Here is a 17,690-nt window from a genome sequence, read left to right on the forward strand (position 1 = left end):
GCTTTCACTTCTCACCCAAATGGTTTTGGAGGAAATGATGCACATAAAAGAAGATGCTTATGAAAAAAAACAAAATCTGCTCAAACAGAGGAAGGCTTGAGAAAATGGTGAATGTGGCTTTAAGTGTATGGGTTCATCTGGCATGTTTCGTGACTGCGTGGTAGAAATTTTTATATTTCCTCATCCAAAATCAAATTTTGAATTCCTATGGGCTTCTATAGCCAAAATCTGTTCAAACAGAGGAAGGCTTGAGAAAATGGTGAATGTGGCTTTAAGTGTATGGGTTCATCTGGCATGTTTCGTGACTGCGTTGTAGATGTTTCCTCATCCAAAATCAAATTTTGAATTCCTATGGGCTTCTAGAGCCACTCTTGCTTCCCCTTTCTCTCAAAGACTTCTTTCCTGTTACACACAGGTTCTCAGAAACCAAGGAGTATTCTTAAGAAAAGGGAACAGGAAAATTTTCCTTTTACCAGACAGTTCAGAGCTCCACTTTCAAATGCTGCCATTACCTAAGGCCAGTCTCAGGCAGGAATCAGTTCCTTGGGAATCAGCAAACTGCTACTGCTCCATGCCCCAGGGTTTGCCCAGAAATTTTTTTATCTATAAACACTGACTCCAGCAGGCAGCAACAAACCCACTTTCACTCTACATTTCTAGTTCTTACTCCACCAAGGCTCTTGTAACAAAGCCCTTTATACTCCACCCTGAGCCCATGAGGATGAACTCACCCCGTTGCAGAAGCCATGATGCAGCCCCCATCTGCTGCAGGGGTGGTGCAGCAGCCAGCAGAATCGTGATTCATGCCAAAATTGTGTCCCATCTCGTGGGCAATGGTAGCAGCAACACCAATGGCATTATCAGAGTGGTCCTGTGCAAGGTCAAAGAGGCACGTCAGCATTTTACCTGTGCCTGTCCTGTGCACCTCTGGGTAGATGGGGTGAGGGGAACTTCTCATTTGTACATGTAGAAAATATCTACTGGAGGTATTCCTGCCTATAAGCAGGTGAGTGGAGAACTTCACAGGAAATATTTTCTCCCTGGGCTTTAGGAGGCATCTCTCCTATGTATTCACTGCTGGCAAGAAGCTTTATATTGGGGATTGGCAATTACTTACCATGTTTACTCCTCCTGACTGGAAATCAGAGCACATGGCCATCACGGGAGCCAAGCCTACTGTGGTACCTTTGAAGGGCACACCCCTAAAATCAACCCAGAAAAAGCATGAAATGGCACTGAGGCACTTGAGGAGGCAGGCAGAGAAATGCACCCTGCAGTGCACAGCTCCCTACACAGTGTCAGGGGGACACTTTGTCTTTTTAGTGTCTTCCAGAGCAGGACATCATAGCAGAGCTACAAAGCCTTTAGGTCTGTTTATCTTGGACTGCTACTCTGTTTTGTGGGCCAGCCAGACAATCCTATTTTTTATAATGGTTTGGTTCCAAAAAGTGTTCCTGCTGAGCTTTGCAACAAGCACAGAAAAGACTATTTCTGGATCCTTAGCTGAGTACTGTTTGTGAATAATTAATTTATCATAAGCCTGATATTTGCCAGCCTGGGATTTGGGGACTTGAGAGAGTAGTAGGTAACACCTCTGAGGTGCAGCCCCGCTCTGCTCCTGCCTCTGAGCTGGAATTCTGCAGCATCCTGACAGCATCTTTGAAATGGAAGTCCTGGAAATTGTGCTCAGGACATGACCAGATGGAGAGGAAATACAGTAATGTTAAAGGGAAAAAAACCCAACCAAAGAAAACAAGGGAAAGGCATTGTGTCTCTGCATTTCAACCCTACAGGTCCTCTGACTCATCCTGGTGGATGAATTTCCATGGAAGAGGTAAAGAGATATGGGAGCTGCTGCAAATTTTTCTTCCAATGCCATCTGCATTGCTGGCCAGGCTGCTGGCCCTGGTGGATCAGTGGCCCATCAGTCACAGGCCATCATCAGCTGGCTCCCAGCACCAGGGCTCTGTGTGTCAGTGGGCTGGGTTAGGAATTAATGCTTTCCACAAAGCCACTTTGAATCCTGGAAGGATATCGTGGTACACTCTGATTTCCCACCCACACAACCCACTTGTCAGAAACAGGAGGAGTGAACTCACGTGATTAGCTGGGCATTATCATGTTTTCTGTGCAGCCTCTCTTTGCTGCTCCAGGCCAGAAAGGACTTGAGGGTGGAGTAGGGATTCTCTGTTACATCACATTTATCCCCATAATTCCAGATCTCCAGCCCCACCAAGGCAATCCGGATATTCAAGGCCCTGTAAAACTAAGATACAGAAAAGAAAAAAGATGATAAAATGAGGACCACAAAGTTATTTTACTGCATTTTAAATCTCAAATATGTACTGCTAATTGCTGCTAGAGATCCACGTGTCCAGGTCCTCACCAAAGTTTGCATCTCTTCCTGGGCCAATGGTGGCTGCCAGGACAAAAGTGACCAAGTCAGAGCTCTCCCTGTCCACTGAGAACCATTGGGATTGCAAGAGAAAACTTGCTGAGCCCCAGCAGCCCTCCCTGCCCCAGGGGATGCTGCAGGTGGGATGCTCTGTGCCCAGTGCTCCTCGGGTATAAAAATCCCATTTCTTACCTCTGCATAATCTGCCACGAGCAGGAGCTCCACATACTTTGTAGCCTGCAGAGTGTCCCGTTTCACCTGCAGCAGCAGCAACACTGTGTTATTGGGTTACTTCCCCAACATTCCCCAAAAAACTCTTCACAAAATATATGTAGAGGTAATTTTTCCCAGTTTGTTTCTCACTGGCTGTTCACCCCACCCCATCACACACAGGGACCTCCAAATGTGATTAATTTAGGGCAACCAAGGTCAGCATGGCTACAGCAAGTGCCCACATTTACTGCATTTTAAATCTCAAATATGTACTGCTAATTGCTGCTAGAGATCCACGTGTCCAGAGAAGATGCTCCCTCTGGAAATGCATTTCAGCTTAGTGTTGAGCTCTGCAGACAGAAATGTGCAACCACCTAAACTCAAACTGAAACAGACATTGAGCTTTCATTTTTGAATGACTGGCAAAGACATAATCTGAAGAAACAAAGACTGAAGACTGACATCATGTTTTGTATTCCAATAGTCAAAATTCCTGAAAAGAGTAAGGAAATAATCTTCTGCCATGTCAAGTACAAACAGGAGAAGCATTCATGAGTAGTGGGGTGAAGGGAGAGCTGGAAGGGGTTTAAGGGGAGCAGGAGGGGAACAGATCTGAAAAGTAAGGAAGTTTTACTTCAGCAGCACTAGATACCACTGCAGGGATGACTTCTGAAAGCTCCTTCCAGTTCTACTTCTCAGGTTTTCTACCATTTCAAGTGAATACCTCAGTCCCTTTTCGAAAAGCATCACTTAAGTAACAGTTTTTACAGAGATGTAGGAAAACACAAGGTGCTCATGCTGGCTCCAAGGAATGGAGATCCCTCCACCCTGTTCTGGATTTGCAACAACACAATTGTTTGGCAGACACTCTCCCCAGGTCACAGGGGAGAATTGCCAAAATGTTATTCTCTCTCCCAAAAAGCCAGCCTTCCCCTGGCCTAATTAATTCTCATATTTTATGATCTGGGCCTTGCTTTCCTTCTTTCACACACACACAGTCTTACCTTATCTACATAATTAGCAGCCTCCACTAATTTCTGTCTTGTTGCTTCAATGCTGAAGTGATGTTTCTGAAACTGAACAAAATGGACATGTCAGGCAGCACAGAGGCAACTACAAAGAGCTGAAATGTGTTAAAATGAGCCACATTATTGTGGAAATAAGAAGACAACTATGAAGTGAAGTCTCCCTGCACTGCACATCTGTCTTTAAGCCCACCTGTACAGGTATACTCAGAATTTATCCCCAGCACACCATGGCAGTGATGTTATCAAGTGGTGGCACCAAACTTATCAGTGCCCCCAGAGCTGGGGGCTGACAAGGAACTGTCAAATGTGCCAGGTAAAATGTGTGATAACAGGACTTCATGCCTGAGGTCAAGGCTGCTGGACCTCTCATCACATCTCACTCATCCAACCAATTTTCCCTACTTAAATCACCTGGCAATGAACGAGTTAATTTTAGCAAACTGTTTGGCTCAAGAGTTAGAGTGGCAAAATGTTCAGATTTTTGTTTAACAGATGACAAAATCCTGGACTTTTCTCTTAGTGGGGGACACAGCAAAGAAAGGGCATTTAACAACAACACCGTGAGCCTCTGTCCTGGTTTCTCTGATCAAATGGTGAACAACATATGGCAGTTCCTGGGTATTATGTGTTTTCTCAGTTTCCCTGGTGTCCTGCTGCCTAACAGAGAAACCAAAATAGGTTCTGCCTCTTTAGCTTTGTTCAGAATAAATTATAGCCCAGAGCACTGTGTGGTTTTCCCTACTGGAGTTTCAAGTTGTAAATTATGGATAGGACCAGCCTGGCTCCCGTCTGTGCTGCAGATTAAACAATCAGTAAAACACTGTGTGGTTTGCACTGTCAGTGTGTCTGCCCTGTCCAGGCTGGGGATGGGGGAGGGATTGCTGACTTCACTCAGCTTCTCCCAGACCTATTCTGTGATCTGGAGCCTTAAAAATGTCTATTTATATATGTGCTAGCAGCTCAGAGCAGAGCACAGTCATGGTTATCTTCTCTAGAGATTAAGCGTACTGCAGTTAGAAGCACACCACTCCTGGAAACCCCCAAATTTCCCTATTCTGAAGGCAGACTCCCCCAGCCATAACTAGGACTGACCACTGCCACCCTGGGAGACCAGAACTGATTCTCACTCCTCACCCAAATTTGCATCTCTCCCCGGGCCAATGGTGGCTGCCAGGACAAAAGTGACCAAGTCAGAGCTCTCCCTGTCCACTGAGAACCATTGGGATTGCAAGAGAAAACTTGCTGAGCCCCAGCAGCCCTCCCTGCCCCAGGGGATGCTGCAGGTGGGATGCTCTGTGCCCAGTGCTCCTCGGGTATAAAAATCCCATTTCTTACCTCTGCATAATCTGCCACGAGCAGGAGCTCCACATACTTTGTAGCCTGCAGAGTGTCCCGTTTCACCTGCAGCAGCAGCAACACTGTGTTATTGGGTTACTTCCCCAACATTCCCCAAAAAACTCTTCACAGAATATATGTAGAGGTAATTTTTCCCAGTTTGTTTCTCACTGGCTGTTCACCCCACCCCATCACACACAGGGACCTCCAAATGTGATTAATTTAGGGCAACCAAGGTCAGCATGGCTACAGCAAGTGCCCACAAGCCTGTCCTCAGCCACCTTTTGTTCCTGTATGGGATGTAGGAACAGCTACAGCCCACCACAGTCCCCAGCACTCATTTACTTCCCTGCTGCAGCCACTATTTCACAACCAGCTTGCTGAAAACCCTCCTAACTGCTCTTCACTTCACTTTCTCAGCTATGCTCCTAGGGAACAGCAGGGCTGGGATCAGCCTGGGATATTTGGAGCATCGTGCATGGACTCAGCCTGAGCCCTGCTCACCCTCTGGCCGGGTGGTTGCATCCCAGCTGTGAAGTTCCTGAGCCAATCTTCAGCTGCATCCACAGTGCCCTGGTAGCCACAAGCTCCTCCCTGCAACCTCAGGTTGTCCACCCTGTAAATCAAGTGCTGGTTTGGGCTGTCAGGAGCTGGCTCCAAGATGTAGCTGGAATTGCTGCTCAATATGATAAGTCCTCTGTTGAAACGGGAAGCAATAAAAGGGAAAGTTGATTACTATCACAGCAACTGGAGACAAATCCTGCTGCTGCTGAGCTCCCATCTGACTCTGACAAGGCACTTATCCTTACCAGGCCAGGCAGTTCATTAATAAAAAGGGTGGGAATATTTTGAGTTCAGACGGGAAAATCCCTGACCTACCATATATTAAAATCCATTCAGTGGGCCTCAGACACTGAGAGGCTATTGGAGCATGTGCTGCAACCTGAGAAGTTTAACTTACAGCTTTTTCTTTAGGGGCAGTGGAAGCTTTTCTACCAGGAGAAGAAATTTGCCTTTAACAGACCTGACCTGAAAAATGTGAAGACTTTGTTTGTCAACAGGAAAAGCAGAATTGTCTCTGGGTCATGCACATACCCAGATGGTTCTAGATTTCTCAATGAGCATCTTACAGCCAGGAGAGCTGGAAATCTGTGTGTGGTGCCCTCTGGAAAATGTGTGGCTTTATGGGCACCACCCACACCATGCAGGCTCAGAGTGAGAGCAGCCACGTGTGCTCAGCTCCTGTGCCTCCCCAGCAGTCAGAAAAAGATATCAAGGAGATGCCAGCAGACACTGACAGCTCAGGGGTGCAGGAAGCCTCTGCACGGGCACGCTGAGCATCTCTGTCCCTCTGGGAAGCAGAGCCTAGGAAAACACAGGCTGAGAGAAGCAGGGCACACCTGCGACTGCTTTTGCTTTTGGAATGTTTATTGCAAGCCACAGGTGGCTGCACTGTCCTGGTTATCTCACTGGGCCCTTTGGCCTGTGTTACACTCACTAAAATGTCTCAGGTTTGCTTTGGCAGGGGCTGTTTCCTGGCTGGAGCCAGTCCCATCAGCACAGCTTCCAGCAGGGCTCCAGAGCAGATGACCACTAATGTCAATAAAGCCCGTGTGATGTTTTGGAAACAAACTCTGAGCTGGTGTAATGGATGCAGCTCCTTGGTCACAACAAACTGCTTCATTTACTCCTGGCTGAGGATACAGACCCCCTTTTCAAGCCAAAGACTCCATTACTCCCAAAATAAAGGTTTCACACACAGAGCCCTGGCACCTGGGGACAAAGCAGAAAGCAGGGCTCACAAGCCAGGAGGGAGCTCAGACTTGAAGACTTTGCCCCAAAACACACAGAAAATTGCCAGCTGTGAAAGAGTGGGAGAAAGTTTCTGCACAAGTGTAGAGCACTGAGCTGGGACGCGGTGAGTCCTGTCCCTGCCTGTGACAGATGCAGCCCTGAGCCACCACCAAGAGTCTTCTGCAGCAGTGGACCCAAACTCAGTCATTGCACCAGTCCACACCGGCAGCACACAGGGGGAAGGGTCCTGGAGCTGATTAGGAGGCCACGGCTACTAATGATACCCCAAATTCTGCATTTTCCCCAACACGCCCCTTTTTATACCCAGGCTGGGCGGCCTTTGAGAGCTCTCCATCCACTCAGAGAGAATCAGGGCAGGCAGGCTGCTGGGAGCTGAGCTGGGAGGCAGCAACACCTGAGCAGGGGCATTCCCAGGGCATTCCTGGGGGCATTTCCCAGGGCCATTCCCAGAGGCATTCCCAGGGGTATTTCCTGGGTCATTTCCAGGGGCATTCCTAGGAGATTCCCAAAGGCATTTCCATGGGCATTTCCAAGGGCATTCCTGGGGGATTCCCAAAGGCATTCCCAGGGGCATTTCCAAGGGCATTCCCAGGGGCATTTCCAAGGGCATTCCTAGGGGCATTCCCAGGGGTATTTCCAAGGGCATTCCCAGAGGCATTCCCAAGGGGCATTCCCAGATTCCAGCACGCCAGGCACTCACCGCAGCCCTCGGCAGGTGCTCAGGGTGACGCTGGAGCTCTCCCAGCCGCGCACGGCGCCATGGTAGAAGCAGTGCTCCTGCAAGGCAGAGGAGGCAGGTTAGAGGAATCCTGCAGGGCACAGGGGCTGGGTTAGAGGGATCCTGCAGGGCACAGGAGGCTGGGTTAGCGGTGCCCAAACAGGATGTGTAGCCACGATATTTTCTGAAAAATCCTTTTGCCAGGATTTTTCTCCTGAGAAGCTGAGGAGCCTCAGGAAAGAAATGTAAACAATAACTATCTGCTGCTGTGGAACTAAACAGGTGCATCTGTGATTGGTGAATGTTGGTCGGTTCTAATTAATGGCCAATCACAGTCAGCTGGCTCGGACTCTCTGAGAGTCACGAGCTTTTGTTATCATTCCTCTCCTGTCCTTTCTAGCCTTCTGATGCATCCTTTTCTCTCTATTCTTTTAGTATTGTTTTAATATAGCATTTTAATATAATATATATCATAATATAATAAATCAGCCTTCTGAAACATGGAGTCAAGATTCTCGTCTCTTCCCTCGTCCTGGCACCCTCGAACACAACCATTGGGATGGACACAGCACATGGGATTAAATTTAGGGGTCGCCGAGTCCCGTGCTGATGCTCCGGTCGTTGTTCCCTTTCCTCCGATTATCAGCGCTAAATCTCCGTGACTCCGCTGTGAAATTTGGCCTTCTGGCTGCCAAGCTCCGCCTGTGGCAGAGCATCAAACAGCATCAAACAGCTCCTTGTTGCCAGCAAAAATGGAGAGCTTTGAATCGGCCAGGGAAGGACTGGGCTGGCCGCAGCATTGGGGCAGACCCAAAGCTTTCTGCCTGTGACAGGAGCTGGCCCTGGGTCATGCCCCAGGGGATGCGGCTGCAGCCCCAGAGAGGGTGACACCGCGGGCAGTGGGGCTGCTGGGGGACAAAGGCAGCCTCTGGCAGGGACAAGGAGGCTTTGGGGCAGAAACGCCAACATATTCATTCTATCCCTTCCCCTCACCCCGGGGCAGCAGTAGGAAAGATGATCTCATGGGGATTTTATCTTTTATTTTTGCTTTGTGACCAATGCACATCTTTGTGCTGCTGCAGCAGAGGCAGCCAAGCCTGGCTGAGATCAGTAATTTGTGGGGTTTTTACTGAACGGGAGCTGGCTTATAGGGGCTGTTTTCCCCAAAGGTCCCCCAGTGTGGGGAACTCGGTGGCAAAACTAAAAGCAAGGGGGTGAGCAGTGTGAGGAATAAACAATTCCCCAGCACCCAGAGAGAGGGGAGCAATGCTGGCTGCTGACCTTGGCTCTCATAGCAGAGCTCAGGCAAAACAGAAAGATGTTTTTACCATTTTTGGGGGATGGAGCAGCTTTCCCACTGGAACCTCCCAGATCAGAAAGCTGGACTGCCCTCTCCTTCAGCTTTAAGCTGTGGGGATGTGTGCCCTTAAAAAAAAAGGCTCAGGAGGAAGAGGTTCACCTGCTTCTCCAAGCGCCAGCCTGGTGTCCCATGCAGGCACAGGAGGGAGGGGTCTCTGCACTCACCGTGTGGCTCAGGGGGGTGCTCTGGGCTTGGCCAGTGTGGCTGTAGTGGGTCTCAGTGTAGCCTGGTGCAAAGAGGTTTCTGCAGACACAGGGGAGGGGGTGAAAGAAAGGCAAATTTAAAAATCAAGATGGTAAGACCTTTGTTTTGACCTGGATTTCTGCTTCTTAGGGGTGCTGGAAAATCAGCTAGATCCAGCTCTTTCTGAAGCCAGTGTAAATATTCCTGCTGCTGTGAACCACTGCTGTGGATTTGGGGCAGTCATTGTTTTCTACCCATGGTGTGAAACCACCTACAACACCCGGAGAGGGCAGGGGAGAGACAGGGATTCACAGGACACCAGCTGTGCTCTGCTCTCTGTTCTCAGCGTGTCCCTCCCGCCAGGATTGTTCAGGGAGAAGCTCCTGGTGGCCCAGGAACAGAGATCCATGGCAGGACCATCACCATGGGCTGTGGGACCTGTGCAGAGCACGGTGTGATGGCAGAGGGTCAGAAGGTGGGAGCACAGCTGACCTGGCCACTTCCATCTCTCCTCTGCCCTGGCAGGAGCTGAGCACCTATCACGGAGCACATCCGCTCCTGGAAGGGCCCCACAAGCCATCTAAGTGCTCTTTCAAGCCATTTATTAAATTAAAACAATAACAGAGAGCCTGTCCCTGAGTTCAATTAGGCACCAAGATCCAATTCCAGCAGCTGCAAGTAAACAATTCAATTTTTACGTGAGGATTTTTAAAGACCCAGAATCCCAACCAAATAACTGACCCTAATGGGGTCAGTGTCTGCAGTTTTCTTTCTATTGCCAGATTATGCCCCAAATATACTGGGATTAAATTCAAAGCACCAAGTCCTGCATAGCAAACACAACACAGGCAACATCTGGGTGCTGGTGTGAGTCCTCAGCTCAAACCCAGCCTGTCTTCACTGCCCAAATCTGAGTACAATCATAAATTAATCTGTAACTGCATTTCAACTGCTGCCCAGAAGCTGGTTCACATATTTGTTGTAGGAAAATGCTGATTCCCCAATTTGAATTTGTTCATGTCATCCCCATGTACACAATATTCTCCCTGTCTTCAAACCAGGATCAGACTAAAAGTCTATAAAAGGAGCTCCTATGCTCCTTTAGAAAGAAAGAAGCATTTTGATTTTGTTCCAGAGGAAACAGCCTTCTTCTTTTTAAACATCTGCATTTGCTAAACAGTGATGTAAAATTACAGCAAGTCAAAATCTGGGCCAAACCAAGAAGGTCATATCCTGTGTCCATCTCAGCAGCCATAAAATGTAGGTTTAAAGCAGTTTTTAAAAACAATAGTTTGTCTTGCAAAAATTTGGAGAAGGATCACAGAACATGCCCTATTGATGAAACACTCCTGCAGCAACCCCAGGGTGCTGTCAGGCCACCAAAGTGCCACATTTGCCACCCATGAGGATGCCACATGCACCCTGGGCAATGTGTTGTCAGATGCAGCTGCAGCTCAATCCCTTTGCATCCCTGTTTAAAGCATGTCATGCACCAGATTTTAGAACTAAACTGCTAGAAAGTAGGGAAACAAGTTTTCTTCTTTTTTTTTTTTTTTTTTTTTGCCTGATTTCTTTAGGCTGGATGAAGAAAGCTGTACTACAAACAAACACAAAGATTTTTCCATCTTGGCTTTTTGTACCTGTCAGTCAGATCTTATCAACCTTGAAAGCATCTCTGTTTAAAAAAGGGACTGGGTGCCTGTGATATCTAATTAAATTACACCAGAACAACAGGAAACAAAACCTTTTATCAGTGTTTGAAATTGCTTCACCCACCTGGCATCCAAAGGCTCAGACAGCTGAGCAAGTACCCACAGTTTAACAACAGACAACTGTGCCACTGCTGTGTCTGATAGCATCTGATGTCAGGAAAACAGTGGCTTTTATCTCCACTTTTAAGGTTCAGCATGGCCCAGAAAAGCTCATTTTGTGTCTTTCTGATGTGTTAATTCTTATCACCAGATGCTGTCAGTGATCAGGAGGCCAGGTTGCTGCGTTCAGCAGCAGGTCTGTAAACCCAAGATAAGCAACATCCCACAGAACATAACTCCCTTCATCTCCCTGACTGCAGCAGCTTGCTCAGCAAGGGTGCAAGAAACAAATATTTAATCAACAGATTGCATTAAGTCGCAGGAAATTGCCTTGAGCAATGCTCTGGCAGGTATCTGGTCTGTGTCAGGGGCAGACAGTAAAGCAGTGTGATGTGCCCTGTGCTATTACAGCCAGACACCAGCCCGTGGATTTCCAGTAGCTGAGGCTTTGCACAGCCTGCTTGCTTCATTCCCAAACAAGCACTCTGTGTTTTCCTCCTGCTCCTTTATTCTTGGAAAGCATTAGCCATGAATAGCCACTTGATCTCCCCTTCAGCATCCCCGGGAGGCTCCTCAGAGCTGTGAGTTCTGCCCAGGGAGGGCAGAGGCCCCTCAGCACAAGGGGTGTGCACATCCCTTCCCACTCAGGCTCCAGCCCCTCCTAGAGTGGATTAAGGAGCTTTGCCTGAATTTTTAGGGACACTTAGGAAGCTGCTCAGCTGAAGCCTGTGTCATCTCCATGTTGCAACTTGAAAGACTCTCTGCACCAGTTGACTCCTACTCTACACCACAGGGTCCCTAAGAAAAGTCCAGTTCTTATTCCAAGCTTGAAACAGTCCTATTTTGAAGACAGTTCCCAGCCTTAATGCAGGGGGACCATGTGGCTCTTGCAGCACTGCCAGAAAGGGCTATCACAGGGGATTGCACAAGGTGTGGTGGGGAGGACAGTGAGGAAAGAGGAAAAACAACAGAACATCTTGCAACACCCTTGGTGTCTTATTTTGAGCCTGTAAAATTTCATTCCCAGCCTGACTCGCTTCTTTAGCAAGCACCAAGCTTTCCACCAAACTGTAAATAAGCAGCAAACAAACCTTCCTGTCACCAAGAGTGCAGCAGAGTTATCAGCCAGTCTTGACTCTCTTTTCCACGTGTACCAGCTGCTTGATAAACAGCAGAGAAACACCCATACCCCAAAACCTTCCCTGACAAGAGAAAGACAACATCCCTGCCAGGCTGAGCAGCTTATTCCAGGGGAATTAGCACTGGTGGAGGTCTCCAGAAAAACACAGAGTTCACCTCCTTGCTGGAGAGGGAAAGTCTGGAAAAAATGACACAATTTGGTTTTTTCTTCTCAGTTACATTACACGCCTCTGTAGTGACCACTTCTCCAGCAGCTCATGCTGAAGCTGCAAAAGTCTGGATGCAAAACAACATCACTTAAAGGCTTCTGAGATCCAGTCAGGCAGCTGGCAAATCGCTAACACACATCATCTTCCTAAAAGGCAGCACTGAGTCTCTCATTAGAGGAGTTATCAGCATGAAGAATTGGTGAAGTCAGACAAAAAGCTGGTTTGGGATGGGAGCACTCTCCTTTGCTAAAGCTGATAGCAGCTGCAGCTGGTTTGGAGCCAGGGGAAGCTGCACACGAGAGCTTGGGATGTTCTAGAGGAGCCTCACACCTTTCCAACAGGGACCAGCTTTCGGCAGGATCACTCAATCCCCAGCATGCAGCTCAGCCTCCAAGCTCAGGGTGGAATGGCCTGCTCTTGGCAGGGTTTGCTCCCTGGGAAGCCTTGGGAGCCAGGTTGAATGTCAGCGAGGAAGCCAGAGGAAGGGAGAGTGGCTCGGTGCCATCATGTACAGATGGCCCGAGCAGCTCCTGCTGATGGCTGTCCTGGAGCCGTCCTGGTCCCACTCCAGCCCCTCAATGATATCATTGTTTGACACAGAGCCCTCCTCCCTGTGCTGCTCCCTGCGTGCAGAGCTGGCAGCACAGGGCAGCCTGGCTCTGCTGGGACAGGGGGTCACATACTTCACTCATGAACCGAGATGGTTCTCAGCACCAGAGGTGGGATGAGGGCACGGGGCAAACCCAGCTCTCTTGGCAGGCAGCTGCCCTGTGGCACTTGGGGACAGGGAGAGGACGTGGCTTTCAGCTCATCTGGCCACTGCTGAGGAGCAGCTGGAGGAAGAGGGGATGCAAGGCACACCCAAACACTCCCAAAAACAGCAGAAGGAAAGCTGGGGCCCTGCTCGCATGGCCACGTCCTCTTGAGGGAGTGCACACTTCCCAGCTGCTCTAGAGAACCTCACCCCTATTTTCCTGATAAATGGGAGCAGTTTTGCCTATAAAACATCACTTGTCAGCACAAGCCTAAGAGGAGCTCAGGGCTGCCATGAACACACTCAGTTGCACCAGCCTGAGATCACCCACAGGCACCCACAGTGCCCCAGCAGCACTCTGATTTTCTTACTAATTACAGCAAGAAGGACTTTTAATATTTTGGTCCCATCAGCAACCTTGTTTGGGTTCATTTTACAGAGGGGCTAGTCTGCATGGACAGCTGCCAGCTTAGAAACACCCAGCAGTATCTAGGAGACGGACATGGTTTTTATTTCCTCCCAAAAAAACAAAAGCCAAATGGTCCATGAAGCTCTCATGAGAAACACTGACATTGATTTTTCAGTCATGGGACCAAGAAAAGTGGAGCCTGCAGTCTCTTACATCTCTTTCCCTGTCCCTTTCCTCAAATCACAATAAATCTGTCCAGCCAGGCTGACTGCATCTGGGGGTGGAGGGAATTGATTTTCCCAAGAAACCTTAGACATGAGATTTCCATCTACAATTTGTGGTCCCACTCCATTGCCTCTCAACAGGATCCAAGTAGGGTAAGAAGGGGAATGTGAACTCTTGCCTCTCAGTCACATAAATGTTCCCTAAAGCCAGAATTTATTATCAAAACCTGAAGTGGCCCCATCTTGAACACCACCAGCACATGACTCATGACAACACAAGCAGGCCTGCTTTCCATATCCACCACTAGTGGGAAATGGGAGATTTCAAGCCTCTGGAATATTGCAGTCAAAACCTGGCACTTCATAAAACCGATGAAATCCAATTTTTTTTTCTTCATGAGTTCCATCCAGATGAATCCTGGAGCTCTTAAGCTCCCTTCCTCTAGAGCTTTTGCTAAGAACATGTTTGTTGTGTAAACACAGCAGTTTGGAAGGAAAAAGTGGCTTTCCAACTATTGAGGTGGAACTAAACAAGCCATTTGTAAGGCCTGGGAAAGCATCACAGACTAAAGGCTCTCCATCCCCTTCTGCCACCCACATCATCTGTGACATTCACTGTGTAAATTGTGTTACAGGACTCAAGAAAGATTTATCACATAGACCCTTGACTTACCAATAGAAACCATAAAGGTTACCCAGAGAGGAAAAAGGAAATGAAATAAATGGAAAACTGGCTGATAATGAGTCAGTGCACAAAAGGTTTAAAAGGCTTCATTTCCAGGTCTCTTCCTCTCTGCCCCACACAGAGGAATCACTGTATATCCTGAGGGAATCAGGAAGCTGAAAAGCAGCTGTAGCTTTCCAGATCCCACCCCTGTTTCTCTGATGATTCCAAGAGACAGTAGAGCAGGATAAACTCAATTTCCCCTTTGCATAACCCTTAACCCCTGCCCATGAAGGAAGCCCATTAGACACTGATGATGTGTAGCCCACCAGTGGAATAATCTCATATATCCTTCCTGCTCAGAAATGGGCAGCAACTTCCTCACTCAGCTGGTAGGAGAGGCCCTGGAAATGTGCAAAAGCAGGAAACACAGGAATACAAGTGACAGATCTTTTACTGCACCACTGAGAGCACCAGGCTGGGTGGGAGCACTTGTCACCTACCCAGGTGGGGCCAGCAGAGCTTGGAAATGATGCTGCTTGCTATCGGAGTGGCCTAAAACCAACGTTCTGTTGGCTCCTGAGGTCAGACCAGGTGAGCTCTGGATGTCCTTTGCTGTGTCCTCAGGCAGTTCCTGCACATCTCCACTGGGGCTTTGCCACCCAGGGCAGTGCCCAGAATAAGGATCTCCCAGGGATTGATCCACAGGCAGGGACACCCCCTGGAGAAGCCTCCAATACCCTTGAGAAGCAGCTGAGAGGGCCTTTCCCAAGTGTGTTCTTCCCATGAGAGACACGAGAAAGACGAGAGACACGAGAAAGAGAGAAGAGAGAAGAGAGAAGAGAGAAGAGAGAAGAGAGAAGAGAGAAGAGAGAAGAGAGAAGAGAGAAGAGAGGTCTTTCTGCTCCCTGTTCTTCACAGAGGTGACAAGCCAAATTCCATGCAGGTTTCTGCTGTGCAAATGGGAGCTCTCCTCTTCACCAAGAAAAACCTCACCCCAGGCAGTGCTGCCACACACATTGAGAGGCTCTCAGTCTGTCCCTGCCTGGCTCAAAGCTGCTTTTTATTAACAAATGCAAATGCCTTTTTAAAAAGTCACTTTTCATCCAAAGTTTGCAACTCAGATTCTTCCGCTCCTAAGCCCCAGCCAAATTTAAAGCTGCTTTATAGGCAACTCTCCATATATTTGTTGTTTGTGCAGCTTTGAGCTTTCCAATCCCACAGCTGCAGGACATGGATTTGAGTCATTTAAAACAAGCCAGAGTCATTTGAGTGATATATTTTGTCATTATCCTGAAATGTTAGTGTGTCATGAACTCTGCTTGAAACTCCAGCGTGTTTCTGACTTCTTATCAAATTCCTGGACAGGAAATAATGCAATATGATGTTAAATGCTAATGCAATAATTGTATTCACAGATATATGAAGCCCAAATGCAGATGTGTGATGAGCTTATTACAAAACACTGGGTTGGGCACAGCTCTGAAGCAAGATATGCAATAATTTCTGTGTTTCACCTCTGTGGATGAACATGATGTCCTTTTCGTATGGAATATGAAATTGGATGGTGTGAACATTTCTTCCACATATTGAAACTAGAAAAGCTAGCATCCCTACTACAGTACAGATTATGACACTTCCTTCACTTTTCAAAGCAATTGTCTCTCCAGAAGGAGAGTAGGGAATGTGCAATAAGGCTGCCTAATCCACCAAGAACATCACGAGAAGCAGTTTCAGTGGATTGGCATATCTCCTTTCTAGTTTTGGGAACCACTGGGTAAATCATATCCCAACCAAACCCAAATTATGGCAATTTCATGCTTTCTTTGAATGATGGGAGTCTGGGATGTGGAAACAAGAGTGAAATGTGAGCCAGGTGAGTGCATTCACATCCCTGTGCTGACCCAGGGACAGAGGGGGAGCACAGCACCAACCTCAGCAGCAAAGCCCATTTCCAAATGCTCCTCTAAACTGGAGCAATTAAATGGCCCAGTTCTCTGAGGCTTATTTTAGTTTAAAAAAAGCCTCAAGTACCTTCCTTGAAGTTGCAGTTCTCTTATGCCCATCTTCATGTGAATTTGCAGCCTGGAGCTTACAGATTTTGTACAGCTTTGAAGGGACACTTCCCACTTGGGGGATTTCACTTTCTCTCCTGTTGCCTGGGCAACAAACTCTTCCCAGAAGGAGTCCTGGATGCTGCAGCTACTCAGCACCCCAAACCTCACCCAGAAACTCAGCTTCCCCTGTGAGACAAGCACGAGCAGTGATGAGCTCCTGGGTGCTGTGGAGCAACCCAGGCTGGGCTCTGCCTTGCCACACTTTTCAACAAGGAGAAGAGGTTTGTCTCCACTTAAAAGTGTTCTATGGGTGCTGATAAATACACAGTGCTCCATCATTCCTCTTTTAATTTAAGTCTGTCATCTACTTCAGCACTTTCACAAGTCTCTGAGAAGTGGAGCCCTTCCACTAATTGCATTTTGTGATTGCACCCTCACCTTTCTTGAGCAAGGACTTCAGGCCTAGCAAGACTCCCACGTGAAGCACTGCTATCTATGAATCACCTGCATTTTCCACTGAAAATAAAAATTAAAAGCTCCAAACCAGCTGGTTTTCAACCAAGTGCTATTTCATCAGCACTTGTAAAGGAGATCCATCCTGCAGTGGAAGTGTGTGCACACACTTCCAAGCCTGTCTGTATACATCTCAATGAATGAAAATGCACTTCAGGAAATAAACACAATAGGAACCTTCTATTATTATAACTCTGTTTACTAACACCAGCAAAGGGCTTTTCTGTGCTGGAAATAGCACGGCACCGCTCCCGCGAGCACCTGGAGCTTACATCACTGTGCTTGGAGCCCAAACACATCAACTCAGCAAGGATCCTTTCTCTGGCCAGCTTCTGCTGTGCCAGAAATATTCACCTTTGCATAGCAACTGCGGAATCAGCAAGGCCTGGCAGTCCTGGAAGGAGACCCCCAGCAGCATCAGAGGTTGTGCTGCTTCCAGGCTCAGATCAGACCTGGCATGGTGCCACTGTCATCAGCAGCAGCTATTCCTCCAGGCAGGACTGGCTTAGCAGTGCTCATGGTGCCTGGCCTCGTTTTCCCAGCTGAAACATGCTAAAATACACAGAATTTATAGCTGTTTCTGTTTAGTTCTACACAGGTCCATGACTGCCTATGAAAAGCATCCGGTTTTTGCAGCACTGGAACTCTCAGTAGGTTTTGTGACTTTTTACAGAAAACATCTCATACTCATCTTCCATCAGACATCACATTTCAGGCTTTACTGCAGAAAGTGACAAAAACCCACCTGGTTTTGCTCCAAAACACCCTGACTGCCATTTAGGTGTATGCACTGCCATCAGAACTAGTAAGATCTTCTAACATTTCACTCTTTTAGAAGGATAGCTGAGCCCTCAATCTTTGT

The 17,690-nt window shown here is 47.8% G+C and overlaps 1 protein-coding gene across 2 annotated transcripts in view; it reads right to left on the reverse strand.

Moving 5' to 3' along the window:
• ADAM19 (ADAM metallopeptidase domain 19) overlaps positions 1-17,690 on the reverse strand; it is a 33,247-nt gene that overhangs the window by 10,961 nt on the left and 4,596 nt on the right. For both annotated transcript variants that reach the window (XM_041482149.1, XM_041482150.1), the window contains exons 4-11: positions 9,029-9,107; positions 7,487-7,563; positions 5,476-5,668; positions 4,972-5,037; positions 3,613-3,684; positions 2,100-2,266; positions 1,118-1,202; positions 732-871 (exon numbers count right to left, since the gene is read on the reverse strand). In XM_041482149.1, the coding sequence (XP_041338083.1) occupies positions 732-871; positions 1,118-1,202; positions 2,100-2,266; positions 3,613-3,684; positions 4,972-5,037; positions 5,476-5,668; positions 7,487-7,563; positions 9,029-9,107 (879 nt within the window). The remainder of the gene's footprint in view (positions 1-731; positions 872-1,117; positions 1,203-2,099; positions 2,267-3,612; positions 3,685-4,971; positions 5,038-5,475; positions 5,669-7,486; positions 7,564-9,028; positions 9,108-17,690) is intronic.

The sequence above is a fragment of the Pyrgilauda ruficollis genome, unplaced genomic scaffold (assembly GCF_017590135.1).
Source record: "Pyrgilauda ruficollis isolate IOZ18807 unplaced genomic scaffold, ASM1759013v1 scaffold57, whole genome shotgun sequence".
Taxonomy (NCBI): Eukaryota; Metazoa; Chordata; class Aves; order Passeriformes; family Passeridae; genus Pyrgilauda; species Pyrgilauda ruficollis.